The 26,845-nt window shown below is 24.0% G+C and overlaps 1 protein-coding gene and 1 long non-coding RNA gene across 7 annotated transcripts; one reads left to right on the forward strand and one right to left on the reverse strand.

Annotated features, from left to right (window-relative positions):
- Window positions 1-14,862, forward strand: LOC126901552 (uncharacterized). 6 transcript variants are annotated; one of them, XM_050678074.1, is made up of 6 exons: window positions 1-165; window positions 3,130-3,222; window positions 5,231-5,297; window positions 5,361-5,399; window positions 8,910-9,122; window positions 14,686-14,862. In XM_050678074.1, exons 1-6 carry the CDS (start codon window positions 85-87, stop codon window positions 14,727-14,729), a joined length of 537 nt encoding a protein of 178 aa, XP_050534031.1. In that variant the 5' UTR covers window positions 1-84; the 3' UTR covers window positions 14,730-14,862. The 6 variants fall into 6 exon arrangements, with proteins under 6 accessions (XP_050534031.1, XP_050534030.1, XP_050534032.1 ...); XM_050678073.1 differs by having other exon boundaries at window positions 8,886-9,122; window positions 14,686-14,851; XM_050678075.1 differs by lacking the exon at window positions 5,361-5,399 and having other exon boundaries at window positions 8,886-9,122; window positions 14,686-14,850.
- A 2,999-nt stretch (window positions 14,863-17,861) lies between these two features.
- LOC126901573 (uncharacterized) lies at window positions 17,862-22,633 on the reverse strand. Its single transcript, XR_007703066.1, has 4 exons — window positions 22,335-22,633; window positions 21,674-21,694; window positions 19,316-19,345; window positions 17,862-18,214 (listed from the first exon to the last, which is right to left on the reverse strand). It is a non-coding gene; the product is annotated as an uncharacterized LOC126901573 (long non-coding RNA).
- Window positions 22,634-26,845: the final 4,212 nt, after the last annotated feature.

The following is a 26,845-nucleotide window of genomic DNA, read 5'->3' on the forward strand; positions in this document are numbered from 1 at the left end:
TAATAGACTGTTTTTATATTCGTAACTGTATCAAGCTGTTTTAGTTTAGTTTAGTTAATTTACTTGTTATAATAAACTCACAAAATGTATAATCAAATTGTCTTGATATTTTGTATTGAATGTATTTACATAAAATCAATTGGTGGAATAGCCAACGATGAACCGGTATTTATCCTTAAAATTATTATTAAAAAAAATAACTTTATAATACACGTTGTACAATATGGGATTTATTTAGTATTTTAAACAAAAATGATTTTTTCTATATACAGTAAATTTTATAAGAATAATATCCCTAAGTTATTTATTTGATAATAATATTTTTACAAAAATATACTAAATGTTTTTTTTCTTGTGTTTATTATTATTGTAATAGTTTTCGGTCGATAAGATAACTATGGTGAATTTAAAAAAAAACGATTTCATTTTTTTCTTACGACGCTTACTTGATTTTTTTTATTTATAATAAAAATGGTTTTGGCAAAATTTTTGATCAATATAATAATGTTAAAACGTACCCCAAGTTGTTTTATTAACAAAAAGAAAATGAAATCTGAATTTATATAAAGTAGTTTTAATATAAATTGACATATAAAAACTAATCTAAAATAGTATCATAACAAAAAGAAATGTACAAATATAAATCTATTAAAACCCATTATTTTCTTTTTGGTGTTTTTTTAGAGAAAAATGAAAATATGTTTATAAGTTAGTGGAATAATCTTAGTTTTTTAAAAATGGACGGTTTTTGTAAAATTTTTATTGATAATACATCAAAAATTTGCATTGCCGACGACATACTTTTATGAAAATCCAATAATTTACAAAAGTTGGGCATAATGATTATTTTGTTTTTTTTTTAATTTTTTAAACTGTTCTGAAAATTCTAAATTTTTTAATCGTAAGTCAAATTAAAGTTGGCATAACGGACTTAAAAAAATTAAAAGAGAAAAACTATACAAAATCAAGATTTTTTAAAGTTAACGATTTTTAACGTCAAAAATCATACAATTTTCAGTAAAAGTGATGGATTTATAGTTTTTTTGGATAGTAATAAAATATTTACTTCATTCTTGGTGGAATCTACTAAGAAAATTTTTACTGTTCCTTAAAAAAAAAAAAATTATCCATATAATTATATTTGTCATTGGTTGTAATACCCATATCCTCCATAATTTCGCCAGTGCTTCATTATTTCAAATTAAAGCTTCATTAATGTAATATATGAATAAAAATAGCAAAACATTATAATGATTTGTCGTCTAAAAGTTATCGGCCTCTAAAGTTCGCAATTTATTTTTTTAATTTTTAAAACGGGATATTGGTTTTGAAACCGGAATTCTTTAATTTATTAAGTATGAAACGCACCGAAGGACAGTAATTTTAATCTATGTTAAATATCAACAAATGCTGTCTAAACAAGCCTCAAATCCAATCGTATGACTTCTGTTGCACTTAATTTTTTTTTTTAATTATATCATTATAATTTAGGGAAAATCAAATTATTACAGTCAAAAATACAGTTTATTGTATGCTTAAAATTCTGAAAAAAAGCTTAAAAAAATTATCGTTCTATAAATTATTCAAAAAGACTAATTTATAATTTAATACTTTGATCAAAAAATTAAAACTATAAATATAACTATATTACATAAAAAAAATATATTTTTGGTGGTATGCAATTTTATTTTCCTTTTACTGTAATTAAAATGTTTGTACTTTACAGTATAAGTCAGATAATAAAATAGTTATACAGAAAATTAAAACTTAACAATAAATAACTATAACGACTTTGTTTACAGCAAAATTTATTTTAATTTCTGATGCAAAGTTCTTTAAATAAAACATTGAATATAAAAATATATTATTTACTTGAAAGTAATTAATATAAAAAAAAATATCATAAGTCTGAAATTCCAAAATACGCTGCATGTATGTACTATTTTAGCTCATATTGATTGATATTTTATCATTTAAAAATTTTACCTTGAAAGAAAAAGTATTTTATGAAATGTATGCTTTATTTATATCAACACCAAAAAATTCAGACACAATTATATTATTTACAAATTTTAATTAATATTCTTTTTCAAGAATAATTAATTGTAAATTGTTAATTATAATTACGCCATTGTAAAATGAGCTCAATGACAAACAAGTATAAAATTGGTTACTTTCAAATTTATATATTTAGATTAGATAATTCGATCCAATGAAGTTGGATATAGTCTAATTCAAATAAATATCAATCAATTATCCCATTATTCAATTTTACATTCACTTGTTTACAAACATTTCAGAAATATATTTAAAAGTAGCTAAAATTATATTTGACGACTAAATTGAACTGATTTTACGGTTGGGTTGGGTTATTTTTAACTGAAAATTATCTTATTACGTCAATAGTAAATCATTTTTTTTTTTTTAAGTTACTTACATTCAATGAAAATTTATATATATAATTAATGTATCAAAGATTTTTAATGAGAAATTATAGATAATTATTTTATACTAAAAATTATTTTTTTGAATAATGTGAGGTAGAACTTTTTCATTTTCAGGTGCCGTTTCCTTAAAGAAATAATTGAATTTCTTTTTTTAAATTTATTCTCCTGTAATAATCTAAAATATGTTGTTGTTAAGATTATCCCGTTAATGATAAAATTATTTTTTTACATCACTAGTTATATTATATTGTTTATTTATTATAATATTAAGCGGGTGTAAACCCTATAAAGAAAATAAAACGCATTTAAATTAATTATACAGTAGATTAAACAATTTCTTTAAAAACCCGAATAACAAATTACACTTTTAAAACTTTTCATATCGCTATCCGAAAATGAAAAGGTTGTAACGCAAGATGATTTTTCAATACACTTTATTAAAAATAGAATTAACATATATTTATGTTGAACATTTAATTTTTATTTAAGTAAATTAGCTATATAATTGTCGGTTAATTAGTCAATTGATAAAACAAGATGATAAAAAATATTTTAAATTGTATACAATTTTTATTATAAAACATTTTTATATTGCATAATAATTTTAGTTTAATTTTATTTATTCAATGAATAACTTAATCCTTAAATGAAATGTTATTTTCCGGCTATTAATTTGTACTAGGGCCCGAATTTCTGTGACAAATGTGTGGCGCAAAATTGTCACGACACTAACTGTGTTCAAAAAACAAACCCTGAAAAATCATTTGAATTAAAAGTAAGCTTTTACTAAGTGTAATTATTATAAATGTTAACTTCAATGTGTGTATTATTTGTATTTTAACATATGATATAAGGTTGTCATATTGGTCATTGAATTTTTCATAAAAAACATTTGTAAAATTTTTTCGTTATACTTTTTACATTATTATACTGCTTACAAAAAAATTAAAAAAAATATATATATATATATAATTTTAGTTCTTTTGACACATAAATCAACAAAATTAGTCCAGTAAGAACTATTTTCATAAACACAAAAAATAAAAAAGAACACATAATGATAAAACCATTATCTTTTCACTTTCGTATCGATATTAAAATAAAATAATTTGTTTTATCATCTCTTCCAAAAAATAACAGTCGTAAATACATATTTTCAATTTTTCTGGCCATTACATAAAATTTTAATTTTACCAATTAGGTATTAAGTCATATAAAATTTTTTTTGGAGAAATATAGATATGTCATTAGTACGACTATTTTTGTTGGATTTATTGAAATATTTTTAATTAATGTAATAAACCAAAAATAAAAAGAAAGAAAAAGAAACGCATAGGTTAAATAGTACTTACCTTACGTCCTGTGTAATACAATAATATTTCAAGTAATCCAGTGTTGATTTCCGTATTAAACGCACTGCGTATACGATTTACACTATATGTCATATAGTCTATATAATTAATTACAAAAAACGACTCAAGACTTTAAATAATATGATTTAATTACACAAAGTCTAAGACTGATCTTACTTGTAAAAGATTTTAAACACTCTGTATTTTATTATAAAAACAATTTTGATTTTTTTTTACGTTTATTGAATAAGTATTTTTTTTGGAGAATATATTTTTTTTTATTGAGAGATCGATACCAATATTTCTTAAATTTTCCTCTGGCCTGGCCAAAACAAGAATCAGAAATATCTATATCTATGTAAAAAATTTATGAAGGCAGAATTGTGGTGGCCCAATGTGTCCCGGTGCTAAAATAAAGCACCTTGAAAGGATGCGGCACAATAATAACCAAGACAAAAATTAAACACTGCAAATATATTCGTAAGTTTCTCTGCGTTGTCTGCCGGCGCGATGTTTATTAAAACAAAGACATTAGCAACGAGACTAGCTACCCAATAAGCATAGGCTTACAAATATATTCTAACCTAATATACCTAATTCTAGAACAATGTCTAGTTGCAACCTTTACTCTGTCTGCCGGCGCGATGTTTGTTAAAACAAAGACATTAGCAACGAGACTAGCTACCCAATAAGAATAGCTCACAATAAATTTTTATTATTAAATGAATATCTAAATTTAGGTTGGATTTATTGTTAAAATAAAATAATTTAAAAAAAATATAATGTTTAAAATATTATTTGATGTTTATTTTCATAACAAGAAAAATAAAATATTATTAATGATTGAACAAATTAAATTAAATTAAAAGATTCACCAAAACAAAATTCACTTTAAAATTTCTAAGTGTCATTTAGTTTTAAAGAAAAATATTCTAAGTCCAAATTAATTAAAAAATCGACTAAGTCCCGGAGAGTGAAATCTTGAGTAGAGTGTCGTAGATTTTGTGTATTTTAAAATCGTCAAAAGAACTGGTTTAGATGGGGAAAAATGGCTTTTTATAGTGTGAAGGAGGTAGCCCAGCGATCTCCACCGTGATCCTAGAAGCTGAGGCTTTGTATTCTAACTGGTTAATTAAAAGAGGGTTCCTGCGTTACTTAATAATTTCTACAAGAGGGAGATTTTATCGTATAGTTAAAGGGTTATTTTGTATTTTAAATAAGAGAACCCTGTTTTGGTGATCTTGTATAATCATAATATGTGACATACATGAACAAATGATAACATCTTATTATATATTAATATTATATGNGTGTACAAATGATAACATCATATTATATATTAATATTATATGTAATAATATAATATTACATTAAAATTAGTTTATAAATTTAACGTTTGTAATTATAAATGTAATTTTTGAAATGGAATAGAATGAATATGCAGTCAGCTATAATGAAGAAACTACAGTTGAAATATTTCGAAGATACAGTAATAATGGTACGATTAACATTAAAGTCTTCGATGAAATCTTACAAACGTATAATATATTTTTAACTCCAGATGAATTGCAAGAAACGTTTAATGAAATGGATACTGATAGTAATGTAATTTAGATAGTTGAGCATTATATTGAATCTTGTATTATTTGAGAAAGGGCAAAGTATACTGGGTGATTAATTAAGACTATGACTCTTATTCTCAAATAACAATTAAAACTTTTAAGTTGGCGTAAAAAGAAGAATTATTAAGCTAAAAAAATCCATTAATATTATATATAACTTTTTTAGCCACTCAGAGATGTAAAAGATAAAAAATTAGTTTCTTAAAAGTAACTATTGTTTATTTCAATGCAAAGGGATATATACCAAATAATTATAAATGGTATAAAACAGTAGATATTTTTAGTTTTCATTTTTTTATTAAAAATTGGGTGTATTATTAGAAAATGTTCATTGATTGTAATTAAAAAATTACCCTTTCTTTAGACATATTTTTTTGAAAATCCAATTATTAAAAAAGGTATTGTAAGAGATTAAATATCATATTAAAATTGTATTCTTTTAAAATAACGATAATGTTCAAAAATCTGACTTTTTAAACTTACATCAATTTAAAGCTTATGCAATATACTCTATGTTCAAAAAAAAAAAAATGATCTAAAACTTCAATTTATAGAAATTATTGGGTATTAATGTAATAAATCATAGAATTATCAGAAAAATGGTCAGCATAGTACTATTTCGCATATTAACAAAATACTTATATCCTTTTAAATTATATCAAATTAAAGCTTATTTAATATAATACATGATTAAAAACAGAAAAATAATCTGGTGACTTGTCTTTTGTGAGTAACTAACTTTTGAAGTCAAATACCATGTAATTTTTGGTAGATATTAAAAAAAAAAAGTTTAATATGTTTCAAATACGCATTGAAGCGTTTTATAGTCATGATTTTAATAACTGCCAGATATTAATCTATACTAATTTATAAAAACTTCATCTCCACTATGCTGGATCATGATCGAAATTAATTTTTTTTTAATTTGATGATTTAATGATATCATACAATANTCGTTTATAGTCATGATTTTAATAACTGCCAGATATTAATCTATACTAATTTATAAAAACTTCATCTCCACTATGCTGGATCATGATCGAAATTAATTTTTTTTTAATTTGATGATTTAATGATATCATACAATAAATTATTTTATCTTTGCTACGAAGCTGTGACGGTGTTGATGCGTTTTTTTTGTCAGTTCATAACGATTCTCAGCTGTCACTAGGTAAATTTTATTGATCAATACATCAAAAGAATTCAATTTTAATCTAGTTGAACCCATTAGCATTAAAACATTGAAAAACACTCCATAATTTTAGAAATTTGAAAAAATATCTTAAAATTATACTAATATGATATTTGTCTGCATTTTAAAATTTTGGTTTTAAAACACTGATCAAAATGATATTAATAGTGTATACTAGAGACAATAAGCACTCTTTTGGTATGATTTTTCTAAAAATCCGATGAGAAATTCGAGTACAGGAAGGGTTAAAAAGAGACCATCCAAAATATTCTTGAATGTCTAACAACTTCTAATTTATATGAAATTAAAGTATTTGAAGTGTACTATATTATTAAAAATATGTCCTGGTGAATTCCACTTTGTGAAATCGGCCGTCAAAGCAAATATGTAACGTTATTTACAGTTAAGCGTATAATTTAACAAGCATTTAATATTCGAGTGAAATTTTAAATAAAAGAAATTGTAAAACTTTAAATATAAAAATTATAAAATTTAATAGATTCATATCGAAGTGTGTTTTTATCGCAGTCATGTTAATTACCATGAGATATCATCTATTCTTGTCCCAGCTTTGTCGCCACGCCACTGTGCTGGTTTTTTTTAGTTAATATCTGTTACAGATTAAAATTATCCCTAATAATTATCTGCTTAATCTTAATTTGCCATAGGACACAAAATGCTTATTAATACTTATAATGCCAATGTCGTCAAGAAATATAAATTAAATTATTTATGTAGATCATACATTAATGTTTATATTTCTAATTAAATAATAAAAAAGTAAAGTACAGTAGGGTACAATAAAGTTTAGTTTTTTAGATTAGTTCTAATTAATAACTGTCAGTAAATAAAACCACTGTCGTATTACAAATAGATGCGTATTTGAAACACATTAAAAATTTTTTTTCTAGAAATCATAATTTTAGATAGTTTTTTTTTTTCATCTCAAAGTACATTGTATTATGTTTAATTTAATATAGGTATAGAGAAGGTAAGATTTTTAGAATTTAATGAAAAATTTTGACATGATTTTTAACCACTCATTAAACCTTGATTAATTATTGAATTTTCAAAAAATCCTATCATCAACAAATTAGTTGTTTGTAGTATAATTAATAAAAATATTAAAATAATTCTTCTATTTTTAAAAATTTTATTTTCATATAAAGTGAAAATGTAAAACATAAATATTGACTGTTTTTTGACAGCTGTAATTTTTTGGAACATTTTCCTTTATTACCGAGACCGAAGGGAATTTTTCAAAATTATAACACTAATAGCTTCAACTTAATACGTTATGTGATCTTTTGATGTAGCTTTGAGCCTAAACTGTTCTGTAGAACAGTAATTACATAGTAATTACATAGTAATTAATAGTAATTACATATATAGACACAAAAAAATAAAAACAGGGCAAATTAAAACCAATAGCTTTTTAGTTAGGCCATAGGCGGACATTGGGGGGGGGCTTAGGGGGCCTTAGCCCCCCTGAAATTTTAGAAGCCCCCTTAAAAAATCTTTCTTAATTATCCACAATTCTGTTTACAAAATATTAAATTTTATTGTTTTTTTTTTATAAAAATATGTCTGATGTGGAATTGTGGTTACATTTTACTATCTGTTAAATTTAATAGTAGTTTACTAGTAATATTTGTTTAATAATGATATTGTGTTTAGTACTGAATAAAATAATACCTAATTTATAATAATGTGATGGTCATAAAATATACTATAAATTATAAATGTTATTTTCGCTGTTCTGTCGTATGTGGTAACTATTTAATGTAGCCTTAACTTTACCTATAAGTTCAGCTACATGCGAAAGAAGCTTTTCAACTATGAAAAAAATTAAAACATGGCTTAGAAATTCAATGACGCAAGATAAATTTACAAATGTATCAATTTTATATATTGAAAAAGATATTTCTAAAAACATTAATGTGGAGGAAATTTTAAATTTATTCGCGAATGAAAATAGATATTTATTATTGAAGTAGTATTTAATATATAATTTTTAATTGTATAATATGTTAATTATTTACTTTTTATTCATTATTATTATGTTATTTAATTGGGGGTGCGGGGTCGAAGCCCCTGCGGGTCACTTTGTGTAAAAAATGTTAGCCCCCCTCAAAATATAACTAAATGTCCGCCTAACTGTTAGGCATAACTAAAAATTACCTTAATTCATTAAAAAAATGTATTGATTTGGTAGATTTTTATTGACTTGTTGATTTTAAATTGAATAACACTTAATTATTTATCTATTCAGAAAAAGGTTTCGTAACTTATTTAGAATTTGTAAATTATGGTGACATAATAAATGAAAAAGAATTAAAACATATGAGATTAGAATTTAACGCATTTATGCATGATAAAAATGGTCACATTGGACCGGCAGAGCTTGTTCAATTTTGGATCAAAACAGGAAAACTAGGAGATATCGAAAAAGCCAAAAATATGATCTCAAAATTTGACATAAATAAAGATGGTGCCATTGATTTTAATGGTAATTTTTGAAAAAATTATATTTTCATGAAATTATAGAATATCTTGTGTTAGAATAATTAAATGTATACATACTATTTAATTATTTATGAAAAGCTATAGATTCAATAAATCAAAAATTTGATTCGAGAGGCTGACTCACTAAAATAGAATATTAAGTTTAATAATATGCTACCTCTGCTATCAGATCATACAGTTTGAAAATTTAAAGTAGAGAAATAGATTTTTATAAAAAATGGTAGATATTTGTAAAACTATTTAAAACATTTTTATACCTAGGTGAGAGAAGAAGTGAGGCTGAAAAATTATTAGTTTTCTACCTAGATATTTCCAATAAATATTCTGAAATAATTAGACGTTCATTTTCCTTAAAAAATTATAATGTTGACGCGGTGAATCACTTCTTGCGCGTACCTTCTAAAATAACTTTAAAATAACTCACCTCTAGTCAATACATTAAATTCTTAATAACTTCTATAATATTGATTATTATTTGTTATTCATTTTTTTAATTACCTCGTTTTCTATTTTATAAGCTAGTTAAATATATTTGTTGACGTTAAAAAAATTAAGTTGACACTCCTATGAGACATAAGGAATAAACATAAAGTATATTTAATTACAGATTAATGTAGCTAACAAGCGTATAATATATTTGTAAAACTAACAAAACACAAAAAAAAAATTTTTAAAAAAGTTATTATTTTAAGAATAAAAAACTAAGAATATATCATGTGGCTAGCAATAAAACAAGTACTCTGTATGTAGTACCCGTATAAGTATAATACTTATTTAAGTATTGTACCACATTAGATGTTAATAGGGGTTGGCGCCACTACTTGATTGTGTGATATAGTGTAATTTTACTTTCTTTGCAAGAGACAAACTATGTTCTAAACCATCACAGTTACTTATGTTTTATTGTAACAGCTATTCCTTTCAATAAAAACATAGGCAACGTGTTCCGTATTAAAAAACAGCATTGCATACCCCTTTAGCGTAATGAGAGAGAGGGAAATCACATATTTTATAGGGTATCATGTCTCCCCTTGTCCCTTAAAAACGTCATTCATACGCTACAGATATACAAGTTGCAGTGAGAAAAAGAAAAGGATTGCTAAGTCAAGTAGGAAGAGAGTCGCCATGCGTGGCGACTCTCTTCTTTTGTAGGATTTTATTCATTTTGACCCCTAAAACTACTTTTCAGGGCGGACGTATTCCCTCTTGCACAACTAATTAGCTCCACCTATAGTGTATGATATGCTAAAAGAATCACATTATATAGAATTATAGGAATAAGATAAAATCAGTTAGATATTTAAGTTTGTTTGTCTTAGGTATTATTTTTGTTAAAATGAAATGACTACATGTGGTTTGTCGTAAAATGTAAAGTGAAGGGAAATTACATACGGATGACACTGACCCGAATAACATTAATTCTACTATAAAATGTGCAATGGTTTTGGGGGATGATTTTATGACTCTTGATTTTTTTTTATCGATTGTAGTATATATAGAAAAAAATGTGTGTTTACGTAAAATGCATCTGTTCGATTGTTGGGCGCCAAGCTTTAATAGTTGAATTATTATTTTATATGAATGATTAATACAAATAAAATATTTATGTTACACACATCTAATTGCGATTAGAATGATGATAAAACGTTAAAAATTATTATTTTTTAATTATTTACGTTGAGAAGCAATTCTATAATTCCTACGATAACAATTATTCATGACTTATTTTAAATATATCTTTATTTTTTTATGAAATGCTTAGTGATATAATTTCTTACTTAATGTCCAGCTAGCTTGATCGTTTGTTTCACAAAAAAAAATATAATATGAGTATTGACTTTAATTTACTTATATATTTTATAAGCTTATAAAAATTGTTAAACTTGAATATTACTTCACTTAGATAGCTTTTTCACTTAGTATCTGAATATACAAGGTGATATATTAAGGATAAGACGCTCAGTTTCTCAGTAACTATTGAAAATTTTTAATTTTTGGTAAGGAAAATATTGTTTAATTCAAAAAACTCTACAATAATATGTAGTAAAATCATAATTTTTTTCATCCCTTTAAGGCTAAAAAACAATAATTTGAATTTTCTGAAATAGAAATCCCTATTTTGAACTTTTTATTATGATTTAAAATAAAAATGCAAACAACTTTGCTCTTATATTTTTTTTTTCGGTCAACCGTTCGTCTGTTACAGCTTGTTAAAGTTAAATGATTTTGGACTAAATTTCTTTCATTTTACTGTTTTGAATACAGAAGTCACTATTTTTAATATAAACTAATTTTTATTGACCAAGACATAACATGTAAGATAGTAATAATAATTTACGACACACTAATTGAGAGATAATAATAATAGATTCAAATCGGGCCTTAACTATATTATTAATAGCACAGTGTATTGGTTTGTAAACAAACTGTAATACTGGAGAATCAATTTCTTTGAAAACCTCAACTCTAGGCGTTATATAGTGACTCTTAACAATAGAATACTACAATAATGTTATTGTAATAATTGCTTACACAAAATAATCTTTATTTTTGTTGACGGATACGTATTAAAAGTTGTGCATAACATCATAAACTGAATTATGTTAAATTAGTTTGTGTTACACCATAGAAAATGAGTGACCCCTGTATTCAAAACAGTAAAATTATAATAGAAATGTCATTTAAGTGTGCTTAGGAAAATGAAATAAATATTAAGAAAGAATATCTACATTTTTAATATTGAAAGCAACAATTAAAACTCAATAATTTATTTAATCAAGTGCATTGACTGTGGTCGGCATTATTGACGACTACGTCTGAATCTGACATCTTTGACAAAACGATAAAAAAAACGTGTATTACTTACTTTTTTGCTATTGTAATTAATAGTAGATTTATTTTAATTTTCATTATTTTTTAAAGGTAACCCAGAAATTATTCGTTCTTTATATTGAAAATTCGAATTGCCCTTTAGTGGCTTATTTATACTGGGGATTAATATAAAAAAACAGAGTTCTTACCTCCTTATTTTGACAATATTTAGTAATTATTTAAGTCCTTTTTTCTAGTTAAAATTTTTTTCCTAGAAATTTCTCCGTAGATACATCTAAAAATAATAATCAAGACTCGAATAATACTATTCAATGTAATTACACTTATTTACTATAATATACGTGTGTTATACATAAATTTCACTGTTATATTTTTATTTTACTACTTAATTAAATGAATCTAGTGAAATCAATAGCGTATTTAGAAAGATCATAATAGCAAGTAACTCTGTATCGTGATATCAGCGCTATGCTAATATAAATTTTTTTTATATCCCTTGAGTGAAGTCTCATTAGAATGATTATTTATTATTAAGTGATTTAATTGAAATAAATTTCATATTAAATATACAAACAAAATAAAGTAACTTTCATTGTAATAAAGTTACTTTTTTATGATAAAAGTAATGCAAAATATTGAATAATTTTTAAGTAGTTTAATTCATACTCAATTGAGTAATTCATAATTTAACTTAATTACTAAATAATATCATTTGAAAAACACTGCCTGTAATTCATACGGATGGTTAATAAGTCGTATCTACAAATATACAGAGTGAATCACGAAAATATGACAAACTTTAGAATTCAATTATCATTTCGTTTAATTTTTGTATAAAAATAATTATTGCACTCTTAGAGTATATTTATAAAATATTTAACATATTTTTTTATTATTCATCATAGATAAGAAAAAATAAAAATTCTTGTTTTTATTGATATTAAAATTTTGAAATAGCTATTTTTTGCCGCTGTCTTGCAAAACATTTAGATGGGTCGATAACAGTTTTACAATCATTTTAATATATAAAGTATAGAGTATATGCTTAATACTCAATGAATATTTTTATTAAAACTATTATCTACTGATCAATATTTTGTGTAAGAACAATAGTAAAAAATAGCAATTTCAAAATTAAAAAAAAAATTATTTTATCATTCTTAATAGTAATCAATATTGAAAAATATACTTTGAGCATATTTTAAGAAGGCAATAATTATTAAAAAAAACAATTTTTAACGAAATGATAATTGGATCAAAAGTTATTAGATTTGTCATATCTTCGTAACTCACCTTTATATTACAAGTAGTTGTATTATAGTTATAATATAGTATACATATCACTATGATATATAATGAATCAATAAAAAAGTTTGAGTATTACAAATTTACATTAAAAATTAACTAAAATAAATAAAGACACGGTGTACCTATGATGAAAATTTAGAGGAAATACAAGTACAGCCTAAAATAAGTTGATACCATTTAAATTTCCAATTGAAAAAGTCATCAAAATTAGATTTGTATGTGTAATATACAAACCTAATAATATTTGTATTAAAGAACAATATATAGAGTGTATTTATACGGGTTTCCATTACTCAAGTATTTTCGGAATTTCGTTATTTATCTATAATTATTAAGCAGTGGGAACGGTGTACTTGTACGAGAATTCGACATTCGTTATTCGTCATCTTACCGACGTTTGAAGTATTTCTAACACGAATCAAAGTGATTATAAATATTTGTCCAAATACGCGATAAGTGGGAACGGTCTACAATGTTGTTTTTTATTTTAACAAATACTCGTTCAAAATCAATACTTTAATTATTAAAATAAATTGTTATATTTAATTAGTTAATTAAATATATTTTCAATTGTTTTATATTATTATACAAAGTGATTTTTGACACTAGTCAATAAATTACTCTTAAAATAATGAGATTTTTGAAAATACTTTGTTTTTTGGAATTTGTTAGTTACATATTAATTCTATACAACTGTTATAAAATAATTTTTAGGTCCACCCCTTATATATTATAAAGATGTCAACTAATATTAGAAATCTTAGGGTTTAAAAACTTTTAAAAAATTTATAAGTTTCTCTCTGTATTTGGAGTTTCATAGTATTCATCACCTCCAAACGGTAGTGGGTAAATATTAAGATTTTTTTTTTATTGTTTCGTGTATGGATTATACAGTCCACATAAAATATACGTATAAAATTTATTCTAGTTTATAAGTTGTATAAATTTAGAAAACTATTCTATATATTAAAATACANACTCTGTTTTTTATTAATTAGTAATTTGTTCTAATTTCATTTATCATTTTTTTACTATTGTTTATTTTTTAACCAAAATATCATTTGTAATTGAATATACTCGTGTTGTTTTTGATATACTTTATTTTAAGGCTCAATTACCAAATCTTAAATTTTTCCTTTCTTTACGCAAATGCTTGTTGATATTATTCATTAATTACAAGAAAAGATTATTAGTCACAAATTGCCGATACTTAAGGTCAAATATCGTTGGCTTAGCACAGAGTGTAAAATTTATTCTAGTTTATAAGTTGTATAAATTTAGAAAACTATTCTATATATTAAAATACAGTTAAGGTAAAGGATTTATCCATTATTTTCCATTAGTTAGTTAAACTCCATCTAATTGTTATACATTTTGTTTACCTAATGATTAATATTTTGTTACAGACTTCGTTTACATGAAGACTCAAAGAAGTTCAGAAAGGTTTTAAAAATAAGATTTATCATATACCATACTTATCATATATTTATATATATTGAATTACATAATATGATATTTAATAAAATATGATAAATTTATGAAATTTATTTTATTGCAATTATAAAATAATTATTTAATTTTTTAATTGCATAGATAAAAATCTCTTGCTGTCATACAAAATCTTTATTTTATATTAAATAAAATACAAAAACCTATATATATTAATATTTTTGATTACAAAACAGTAGGCATCATCGTTAGAGGCGTCATTTGGGAGGGGTATCAAGGTGTGCGGTTGCACCCTTACTTTAAAAACAGTCCCAATTGGCCTGCAAAAATAATGCATCAATTTTTGATACATCAATTCAAATTTTAAAAACATTGTATTATCATGGTTACATGGGACAATAAACAAATATTATGTTATCAAATAATTGAGTAAACAATAAATATATCAAACTGAACCATTGATATTCGTACCGGATGCGAGATATTGATGTTGTAACCTGACAAAAAGTACCTGTTTATTTTTTTTGTCTATTTGTATAATATATATATTATATATATAAATATGTGTATGTGTGTGTCTTCAGTTATCTTGGTTGAGCCGAATGCGTCCTGCGACGGTGTTTATCATTTAAATAATTATGATTAATAATTATCAGCTGGTGTGATTTGCTTGTGCGCGTACGAGGTAGTCAGCTGTGTACTACTTCGGACCGGTTCATTGACGGCATTTGTGTGTACATTCACCCCGCTCCTTTTCTATCTTGAACTGGATCGATATTTTTCAACAATAAGTCAAAAGATATACACATATACAAATTTATAAGTGTTTAGCGCTGATAATGGTAACATTGTTCCAAGATTTTTTAGTAATTTTTTGGACATGAGTTAGTATTTACTGTAGAATAGGTTTGGCTATAGGCTATAAAATATTATAGTGTGTTATACAATGTTAACAATTTTTTAGATTCTATAAAATGAAAATTAAAAATCCAGCATAATTAATTAATTTTTATATTTGATTAAAATAGTGCATTTTATTGTCAAATAACTTAACAAGTGAAATAAAGTCATTTTTTTTTTGTAAAAATTCAGTATTTTTTTACTTTGACGGCCGATTTTGCATATTACAACAATCATTTGTATAATAATTTTAAAACTATATATAACACCAAATTTTTTCAAAAAAAAATGTTATTATCTTGAATATACTCTATTAAAGTATCCAAAAAAATTACAAATTTAAAAATCACTAATTTTCGAAATTTTTCAATTTTTTTTACTTAAAACTGCCATAACTTTTTGAAAGATGTATGGATCAATATAATTGATTTTTTTATAGATGCTTGATGTCCTTACCTATCATTTGGTATATTTTTTTTATAAATTTAACCCTTTACTAACCCACAGGAGGGGATTCAAAATGACAACTTTTTCACAAAAAATTAACTTTTGTAACTTAAATTTTGAAAGTGTTCCGGAAATTCTGACAGTTTTATATATTATAGTGAGCCAAAAGTAAGGTTTTGGTTGTGATATAATATAATAAATAAAATTGGGTATGTTGATTAATTACTTTGAATTTTTGAGCACTTGAATAAAATCACTCATCTTACTTTTGGTTACTATAATTCAGTTTACTTAATATTATTGGTGTCGTGGAGTCCGAGGGTTTTAGAGAATGACAATACAATTTAATAAAAGGGTTATGATAAATATTGAGATTTAATGTGTGTATCAAATTTTATAAACTTTGGTGAATCATTTGAATAGTCTCACGTTTCAAAGAGGACGAGCTTATGCCGGCAACTATGAAACGTAATAAGAAAATGCGTAGGTACGATCTTTGGTCAAGCACTTCGAACGCATTTAATAATTCTCATGAAAAACCAGTTAATAAATTTAGTATGTGTAAAGATAAATTAATTACTATTGTTTTGTCATTTTCTTCTCGGATTAAATAATTCCAAATTATTGGAATTAAAATGTATCACCTACTTTATAATGTTTGTGCGGAATTGAAATGAATAAGACTGACAAGTTTTTCTTTCTGACTATTTGAGAGACTGGTGGTCTATTGCTTCATTTGACTCTAGACTTGAGAAGTGGAATGTCCGTATTTTATAGCTTTTTACGGTTTTTTATATGAAATCTATGATCTATATATGTCACTAAAATGTAGGAATTGACCACCAGAGCTCTCATCTTTATTGAAACGAAAATTATAAGCAGGGATAATATATTGCATTGGTTGTGGTACATTTGATTTTTGTTAGGGATACTGTTACTTAATACATTGTCTTTGTAGATTAATTTACAGTGTTTACATTTATGATACAGATATTAATTTTAAACTGAACAAGTACAAACATTGTATTAATTACATTAGTGATTATGCTATGATATCAATTTAAGATAATTATTTGTTTTATGATAAACATTGCGAATAATATTAAATTTGAGCGATGAACGGTATCACAACAATATATCTTAAATTAAATCTTATGTAATATACCTTAATATTAAAAAAAAAAAAATTTTGGACTTTATTTTGTCTTCACGGTGAAAATGGCTACCGAATGCTATTATTGTGTGAAAATTCTCGACTTTATTTTTTACATTTTTAACTTTATAATGCTATGGCATATTGAAAAGTGTATGGATCAACATAATTTTTTTATGAGAAATAATATTTTTTAATAATCCCTTTTTCATTCGACATACATTATCTAAATCAGGATATTAATAAGGAACTAGCAGATCATGTAACTTTTAGAATAATCCATTAATTTTTTTAAATTAAACACTATCTAAAGATTTGCATCGAAGCGTTTTTTTTGTGTTAGTGATTTTAATCACTGTCAGATATCATTATACTTGATCCAACTATGCCACGTCACCACTGTGCCGCGACCCCCCTGTGGTGTGTTTTTTTTTATCTTACATTACAATGAAAAAATACGTATAATTTTTAAAATAGGAGTGACACTATTACTAATCAATACCACAAACATACAATTGCAAAAACATAATTTTTTTTAATTTTTACATTTACAAAAATAGAACTTAATCATATGTGATGAACTGGGTGTTCGAAGTCCAAGTTCGATCACGCGGATAAGTATTGTCAGAAAGAGTCAAAATAATAACAATTATAATGTAACATTTACTGATTGAACACTGACCACCGAGTCAGTGATCAGGTCCCTTTTTATTAGGAATAATTAAAAATTAATGATATAATTAACAATATTACACTTTATAAATGCTACATTTTCTAATAATTATAATGTTTCTTACTTTCTAGTTATTAATAATATAAATTCCTTAAAACTAATATTGACATAATAATTATGAGTTCATGACACAAATTCTATAATATTTTCTGACTAGCACTTACGTGAGTTAAAACATACAAAATTGACGCTTTTACAAAGTAAATTCTGAAAACGTTGCATTTACTTTTTACGTTAGTAATTGTTAGTTCAGCTTTATAAAAAATATTAAAAAAAAAAAAATTATATTTTATATTTTATATTTTTATTCCTAATTCCTAGGTGTAGTGCATTTGTAAAATCATGGCTTTACAATGAATGAATAAATTTTAGTTATAAGTTCTACGTTTCTCTTTTTATCATTTTATTCTTTTTTTATTCATTATTATCGTCTTAATTCATTTTTAAATTGAATAAGTACTACGAAATTTGCTGAACTATAATTAATGTATGTTCATCTCTTACATTCTTAAAGAAATATAATTAAAAGACGATGCTTCATAAACAAAGAGATCCATTAAATATAAGACACTTATTCCCTTGGGAACTATTGAAAATTTTAAATTATCATGTAGAAAAATATTGTTTTTTTCAAAAAACTCTACAATAATATGTATTTAATAATTTTTCATACTTCAAGAATTAAAACTCAATTTTTAATTTTATTTAATTAGAATCAACTTTTTTTTTTTAGATAATATGATAAAAAAAAATTGAAAAATAATATTTTTCCAATCAATTGTTTATGTTTTAAAAATTTGGATTAAATATACATCATTCATCATAAATATTCATATGTTGAATAATTTAATGTCAAATTAAAAATAGTGGTACCGATTAGAGAAATTTTAGGTTTTTTATTCTTGAAGGGATAAAAAAAAATTGCTTAGCTATAATTTATTGTAGAGTTATTTTATAATATTGTTATCCAACAATATTTTCCTTCACAAAATTTTAAAATGTCAGTAACTTTCAAATAAACGAGTCTTATTTTAAATTAACCATTATGTATTACAATTTTTAATTTTTAAACAATGTAACCCATAAGTTTATCGAAAATACTGCTAAAAAATTTTGATATTTGGGTAGAAAGAATTAGAAAAATGTTATAATACAAGAGCGAATTTTACAAAAAATGGGTATATAAGCAAGATTAATTTTGTTAACTTTAACACAAAAATTAAAATTGGACTGTAATCGTTTTATATATTTAAAATGTAGTCTTCCTTTAGTTCAAAATTGTAACATAAAATATATGGTTAATCAAACCAATGTAAAATGTAATTTTTTTTTATTACCTTTTAACTATACTTACTATTTATCTCATATTTTACACTTCGGTATGCTAAAAGTATTTTGAAAATAATTAATTAGTAACCCTCAAATATAAACTCAAAAATTATTCAAAAGAGAAAAATTTTAATGTTCTAATTTTATCTATTTATGATTCTAAATTTTTGAATAAGATTTATTTATTTTTGCACTCCACCGGATATTATACAAGTTTAAAGTTTAATTTCATTGTTTCAGTATTATTTTAGAAATTGTATGTAAATGGCTTATTAATAGTGGTGCCAAATCTACTATAACACACGATGAGTATTTTTAAATGTATTGTATGCATAATAAAGACTTATTCAGGGAGAAAAAAATAAAACCACTACATTCGGGATCTGGTATAATAAAGTTATTACTTTCGACTAGAGACCAATTACTAGTTTAGTTTTGAATGATGTAGATGTTCCTATTATTTATTAAATGTATTATGTGTGTTGTACATATTGTTTGTTGTTTTTATTATAATTATGAATGAACGACATTAGACAACGGCTAGTTCCTCCCGGATTGTTTTAAAATGCATTACGAAAAAAAACCGATATCTCATATAATTAAGTTTTTCATTTTTAACTTAAAGTGTATTGTATTAGTTTAAATTTAATATAGATTTTATGAATTCGGATTTTCAAAACATTATAAAAAATGGAAAAGAAAAATATTTGTTATGATAATCATTCTTCTTCCAGTCATTTGGTTAATGATTAAATTTTTAAAAAACCTAGACCTTGTCAATCTTAATTATAGTCAATGAAAATTTCACAATAATCCGCCTAATATCCTAAAATGTTATACCAATTATAAGTAAAATTAAAAGTATTAACATTGACTTTTTTTATAAAATCTGTAATTTTTTTAACATTTCTCTATATAGTGGAGATTTAGGGAAAATCTTCAAAATTGTTGCGCAAAAAGTATCGAAGCTAAAATGGTAACCTACAAAATATATTTTCGTATATGACAACTGTTTGACTAATTTTCATTACGAACAAAGGCAAATTGTATTTTATGGCGTCATTTTTTCATTTATTTTTAAATAATTGAATCTTTTTTACTATTGTAATTTAAAAATACTATATCGAATTTTGCATGTATAGAGTTTAAAAACTTCTGTTTAAATGTCAAAAGAAAAATAATTGTTAAAAATAAAATAATTACTACATTGTAAGTTCACAGTGGTAATTATAATAATATGTATAATTTTAACTCAAAATTTTTAAATCTGACGTATTAAAAAAAGTATACTTTGACAGAAACATTATTTGATAATCCTCTTTATAAAATTTAGTAATTTTTTTTATATAGGTGCTTAAAATTTAGTCAATAATTTTCCATTGATAATACAATTTATTATATCCTCACTAAGTAGATACTCTGCATACTTAAAATATTCATTTAATAATTATAAGGTTATTGTCAATTTATAACTGCCTATTTCGGGAATATCTAGATTATAACAATATTATAGTGGGCAAAAATAACATTGACTAAGTTTCAAATAAGACTTTTGGGCATTTAGATATGATTTAGTTTTAAATTTATTTATTTCAAATATGCATTATTGTATTTCTGATTATTGAAAAATTGAAATTAAAAAACAAACGATAGCTCAATGGGTCACAGCTTAGAATGTATGTGTCATAGTTTCTATATGCATTTCTTAATTTTGAATATCTCTGTATAAAGAATAATTTAAAAAAAAAAGATATCAGATGAGACGAGTGCATAAAAAGTATCGATTAAAAAAAATTGTATTGATCCATAAATTTTTCAACAAATTATAGAAATAAAATTTAAAAATAGAAATTTTTTTCACAAAAATAGCATACATTTGAATACGGTAGTCATTTTTACCACAAAGATAAGTCCAGAGGTCAATTATTTTTCTTCAAATTAAAGTAAATTCCATAAGCTTTAATTTAAGATATATATAAAAGTGTCTGTATTTCCAGGAACTTTTGTTTAAGAGTTAAATGGAAATAGTTAATTTTTTGTGGAAAATTTGCCTTTTAAAACCTCTCCTATGGGCAGGAAAAGAGTTAGATTTTTAAAAAATATATGCAAATGATGTTTTGATTCATCCATTTTTCAAAAAGTTATGGCAGTTTTAAGTAAAAAAAAGTTACCAAAAATTATATATTTTAAAGTTGTAATTTTTGGGAATTTCCCTCATTTACGGGGAACGAGGGAAATTTTTTCAATTTTTGAGGGTAAAATCTTCGACTTGATACGATTTGTGTGATCTTTTAACATATTGTTCTTTAAAATCAGTCCAGTGAGTGCTATGAATAAGTGGTACTAGACATAAAAAATAAACACATTATAGTAAAATTAATACCTTATCAGCTTCGCATCAAAGCTAAAAAACAAAATAGAACAATGGAAATTGTCTTTATATGTCTTTAAATACGTTTCCAATTTATGTTATTTCGATAAATTTACATTAAATTAACAATGAATGTATTGATAAACCAGAAAACAAATTTGTGGCTATATCACAAACTTTGTGTGTGTGTGTTTTGTTTTGCGTTTTCTATCATCAACAAACTTGTGTATTTATTTATTTTACCCTTCAAAAATTATTTGACTCTAATTTATAAGATAAGGTCAACAGCCTTTTCTGAGGTAATGTCATCTAAACATAGTAAACTGACAACATAGCCACAAAATTGTCATGTAATTTAGTGCAGTCACTTGATATTATTTACAACTTAACAAAATGAAATTCAAAGAAAATAATGATTTAAAAAGAGAAAGAATTGTCAGTATTATCTAAGCACATTAAACGAGTAATAAGAAAGTTAAGGAGTCGGAATGTTGATTTGTAAGGAATAACAAAATGAACAGAAGATCGAGTATAATATAGCGAAGTTCTTATATAGCTTATGGTGCTTGCATTTATTTATGTCCATTGCCACATTGTTAAGTGTATTGAAGCACATTGCTTCAAGGGAGGCGAGATGTTCGCACCGCATGAAAATCCTAGTTAGCGCGCTTACTTAGTTCTGTTCAATCATCTTCCCTTCCTCCTCCGGTCCTTAAGCGGCGACGGTCGGTTATCACTACCGGTCGACATGTGTGTGTAAAAATATTAATAAAAAATAAGGTAGAGTTTTGTTGCTCATACGAGTTAGTAAAAATTATATTCACGTTTTTTGCTAAAGTATATTTTGTTCAAGTTTGTTTATGTAGCTAGCCACTTTAGCATAAGTAATATTGTATTATATGATTAGTGTATTTTGGTGCTTAATAGTAGCTGAAATTATTTAAGTCACACGGATGACGTTATCGGATTACCTAAGGTAATAATTTTAGTGTATATTAATTATATATCCAACACTATTATTTATATTGAACTTCTTTTTTTATAGTTATAGATATGTGTATATAATCAAATTCATATTTAATAATACTGATTTATATTTATTATTTATTATCTATCAACTTTTATTACTATATTGCACAGGGTGCTATTATAACTTATAAATAATTAATACAATTTAAATTATTGTTATTTGTATGGAAATATAAGTAATTTTATATGAACCAACAACCACAGTCTTCTTTCAAATCAAATATAAATGTCCTAAAATTCTTTTTTATTAATCACCGGGCAAGTTCGATATCATTTCTCGCTTCCGGTATTAACAATTTGGTTTAAACCAATCGTTTTCAGACCACTATGTGTCGTAACAAAACGGTTATAAGGGATATGTGCTTTAATCTCGAATTTTTTTTTTTATTTCACTGGTTGAAAAGAAAAAATTGTACTTGTTTTGATCTTTGAGATACATTTTTTATATTATGGTACTAAAATAGCGCTAATAAGAAAAAGTAGCACTTAAACTTTTAAATATGCAGATATATACAATATAAAATTTCGAATTTCTATAATATGGTTTCCGTCGCATTTTGGTAAATTCAAAAATAGCCGATAAAGCGTTAGAAAAATATGTAAAAAAGTCTGACACCACACTCATAAAATTATTTGTTTGCATAAAGACATCATAAAAGCTATTAACAAAGACTGTAACTTTATACGGCAGAAATATTGGTATCAAAATGTTCCAACACAACAAATTGAAAAAAATAAAAAAATTACCATTGAAACACGAAAACTAGATTTATGACCGAACATAGAACCCAACCCAACCCTATGAACTAGATCACGAATTGGTCACATGATACTTCTATTTGTATATTTTAAATAAAAAAGATCATCTTTATGTATATACTATAACGAAATTTTCATTATGGAACAAATACTTCTAAATTTTCAGTTACATACTGATTATAAATATTTTAACCATCTACCCTTCAATAGGAATGGCATTTTTGAAGAAAATAATAAAGAAAATTTAATTTCATACTTAAAACAATCAAACCAACCAAAATTATTGTAATTCATAGAAGTATATGTTTATTTTCTTTTTTATATTAACCTATTGTTAATATAAGATTGTTGACTAAAAATTGTGTATAGTATATAAATATCAAGACTAATAGCCTGTGCTATCAAAGATTTAATAAAAAAAAAAAATAACAAAATTTGTATTTTGTTTTTTAGTTTAATGAAACAAATATATAATTGCGTTGGCATCTCTAAGAACTCTAAAAAATAATACACGAATTTTAAAAATTATGAGCCCTTTTATAAGTCTACAGGGCTTAGTACATATATATTTAGCTTGACATAGTCAATTAAAGTATTTTTTAGCTTCGATGCGTAGCAGAGAAGGTATTAATTTTACCATGATATGTTTATTTTTATTTTTTGTGTCTGTCACTACCTTTTCTCAGTTTTTACTGGACCGATTTTTCCCAAAATTACATCAAAAGATCAAAAATTGTATCTAATTAAAGACATTACCCTCAAAAATAGAAAATTTTGCCCTCGTTCCCCGTAAATAGTGAAAATCCTTCAAAAAATTACGATTTTTAAAATCGATAAATTTTAACTTTTTTTCTAAAAATTCCCATAACTTATTGAAAAATAAACAAATCAAAATAATTCTTTTTTATATTTAAACCTTAGATATTTTTCTTTCGTTTTATATAAATTTTTTGAAAATCTAATCATTTACCTGCCCATAGGAGGGATTCAAAATTGTACTTCTACACAAAAATTAAATTTTTTCAAGATAAGTTTTGAAAATATTCCGTAAATTATCCGAACTTCAAACATATGTTAAAATAAAAATAATTTTATGCACTATAAGTTCAAAAAAAAAAAAAAACATTGTCCCAACGACTAATCTTCTATGTTTGCACGTAATTAATAAACAAGCAAATTTTGGTGTTAAAATTTACGATTTCAAATTTTATAAGTTAAACTTTTTCAACTCAATTTTTGAAAATTTTCCGGAAATATTGACACTTTTATTGAATCTTAAATTAAAGCTTATGTAATATACTATACTATGAAAAAAAAAATTTCGAGATACAATGAACATGATTATCATATTCAAAAATATGCTATTTTTGTGTTAAAATTTTGGGTTTTGTATTTTAATTTATTTTAATATAACCTATAATGGGGTACAGTGATTTTCATGAATATTATATATAACTAATTGACATAGAATATAATATTAAACTTATTTCTATTTTTTTTCTCTTTAAAGTCGACAAAATTAATTTTAAAATTTTAACTAGCTTAAATTGACAATTTTATCAAAAAACGAATGCAACGGACGTTTGCCTATTCAATAAAAATTATGCCTTTGGCAATAATTTTTTTGCAATTTTTTCGTAATTCTATATGAGTTTTGAATTTTGCTTTTCAATAATCCACCAATTTCTTAAAATTAAACACTATCTACAGATTGTCATCAAAGCGTTTCTAATGATAGTAATTATAATCACTGTCAGATATCATATACACTAGTCCCAACTATGCCGCGACCCCATTGTGCTATCGCTTTTTTAATTTTTTCTTAGCTCGATAAAGTAATTAAATTAATCTCTAAAATTGTTTTCTTTTAAACCTATACTTAGAGTTTTCATTTTAATAAATAATAAAAAACATATATATTATTGTTCCTAGTTTAAAATTGAAAATTTAATATAACGTATATTAAAATTTCATAAAAATCCAGCTTTTTAATAAAAAGTTATTAAATGTTCAGTTTTATAATGCAAAAAAAATTATAATTTTTTCCGTTGATATATTATGATAGTAAGCATATCATATCTTACTATTCATCATAATATTTTATATAAATAATATTATTTTCATACTATGAATTAGCGCGAATTTTTTGTGGTCATTTATATCTATTCGTTCTGTTATATTTAATCAATTTATATTTTAGTAATTTTTAGATATAACGTGATGTGATCGCCTAGTGCCAAAATTAGTAGTTACAATTATAAATACTCTAAGAGTTTGTAAATTCTTCTTTAACGTTAAATTTTACAATATACATTTTATTTACAATAAATAATATTAAACTAAAATATTTTTATTCTTATTTTTGACATACTTGTCATCTACGTATTTTTTTTTTTCATATATCTCAGTTATTGTTTTCTGAATATGGTTTATTTAGTTATTAATGACGTTACAAATAAATAAATCAAATTTAAAATATACAGNCCTCAGTTATTGTTTTCTGAATAATGGTTTATTTAGTTATTAATGACGTTACAAATAAATAAATCAAATTTAAAATATACAGATTTATCAGTTATATTTTTGTATTTTTATGATTCATGATTTATGAATTTGTTCATAAAAATCTGTTTTTGTCATTAGAAGACAAATTATCTTAAATTGTTTGGACTATATCAAACAAGAATATAAAATTCAGTTTTGCGTCATTTATTGGTTAAAATAAATAGTTATAATACAAGTATGCTATAATGAGCTCATTAATTGTTTAATTTTTCAAATATTTATCTTGTACATTTTCGCAATTTTAATAATACAATTCCAAATATGAATTTTACGCTTTTAATGTTTTTTTAAATTCTAAATTCTGTAAAAAAACATGTTTTAACTTTTAAATGTATTCTCAAAAAAAATAATTTGAATTTGTGATTTTATCCACTAATTGCAAAAGGGGTGAAATTACATCACTTTTACAAAATAAAAGCAATGCCTAACTCAACCTCTCTAATGTTTATAAAATTTTAATTTTATTTAATATCGTTAACTTTTTGGNGTGAAATTATATCACTTTTACAAAATAAAAGCAATACCTAACTCAACCTCTCTAATGTTTATAAAATTTTAATTTTATTTAATATCGTTAACTTTTTGGGATATTTAAAATTTTGTATAGAGAGTGAATAATTGTCACTTCATAAGAAATTTCTTAATCTTTTAAAATTTTTTAGTTAACTTTAAAATTTATTTTATATGATTCTATTATAACTCTTGTTCAAAATAGTCTCAAAGAAGACCATTGAACGAAAAAGTTTAAAATTTTTTTTATTTACAGTAATTTAACTACGGTATACTATACAGTGTAATAGTTCATTATAGAAATAATTCTTAAATAAATCT

This window comes from Daktulosphaira vitifoliae, unplaced genomic scaffold (genome assembly GCF_025091365.1).
Source record: "Daktulosphaira vitifoliae isolate Bord-2020 unplaced genomic scaffold, ASM2509136v1 Scaffold_3, whole genome shotgun sequence".
In the NCBI taxonomy this organism is placed as follows: domain Eukaryota; kingdom Metazoa; phylum Arthropoda; class Insecta; order Hemiptera; family Phylloxeridae; genus Daktulosphaira; species Daktulosphaira vitifoliae.

Excerpts from the sequence above, each read along its gene's own strand:
- LOC126901552 (XM_050678070.1), top strand. The coding sequence starts at position 85 with ATGTATAATCAAATTGTCTTGATATTTTGTATTGAATGTATTTACATA. Across the intron at positions 5,400-8,885 it reads TAATGAAATGGATACTGATA|AAAAAGGTTTCGTAACTTAT; the intron begins GTAATGTAATTT and ends TTATCTATTCAG. Across the intron at positions 9,123-14,685 it reads TGGTGCCATTGATTTTAATG|ACTTCGTTTACATGAAGACT; the intron begins GTAATTTTTGAA and ends ATTTTGTTACAG.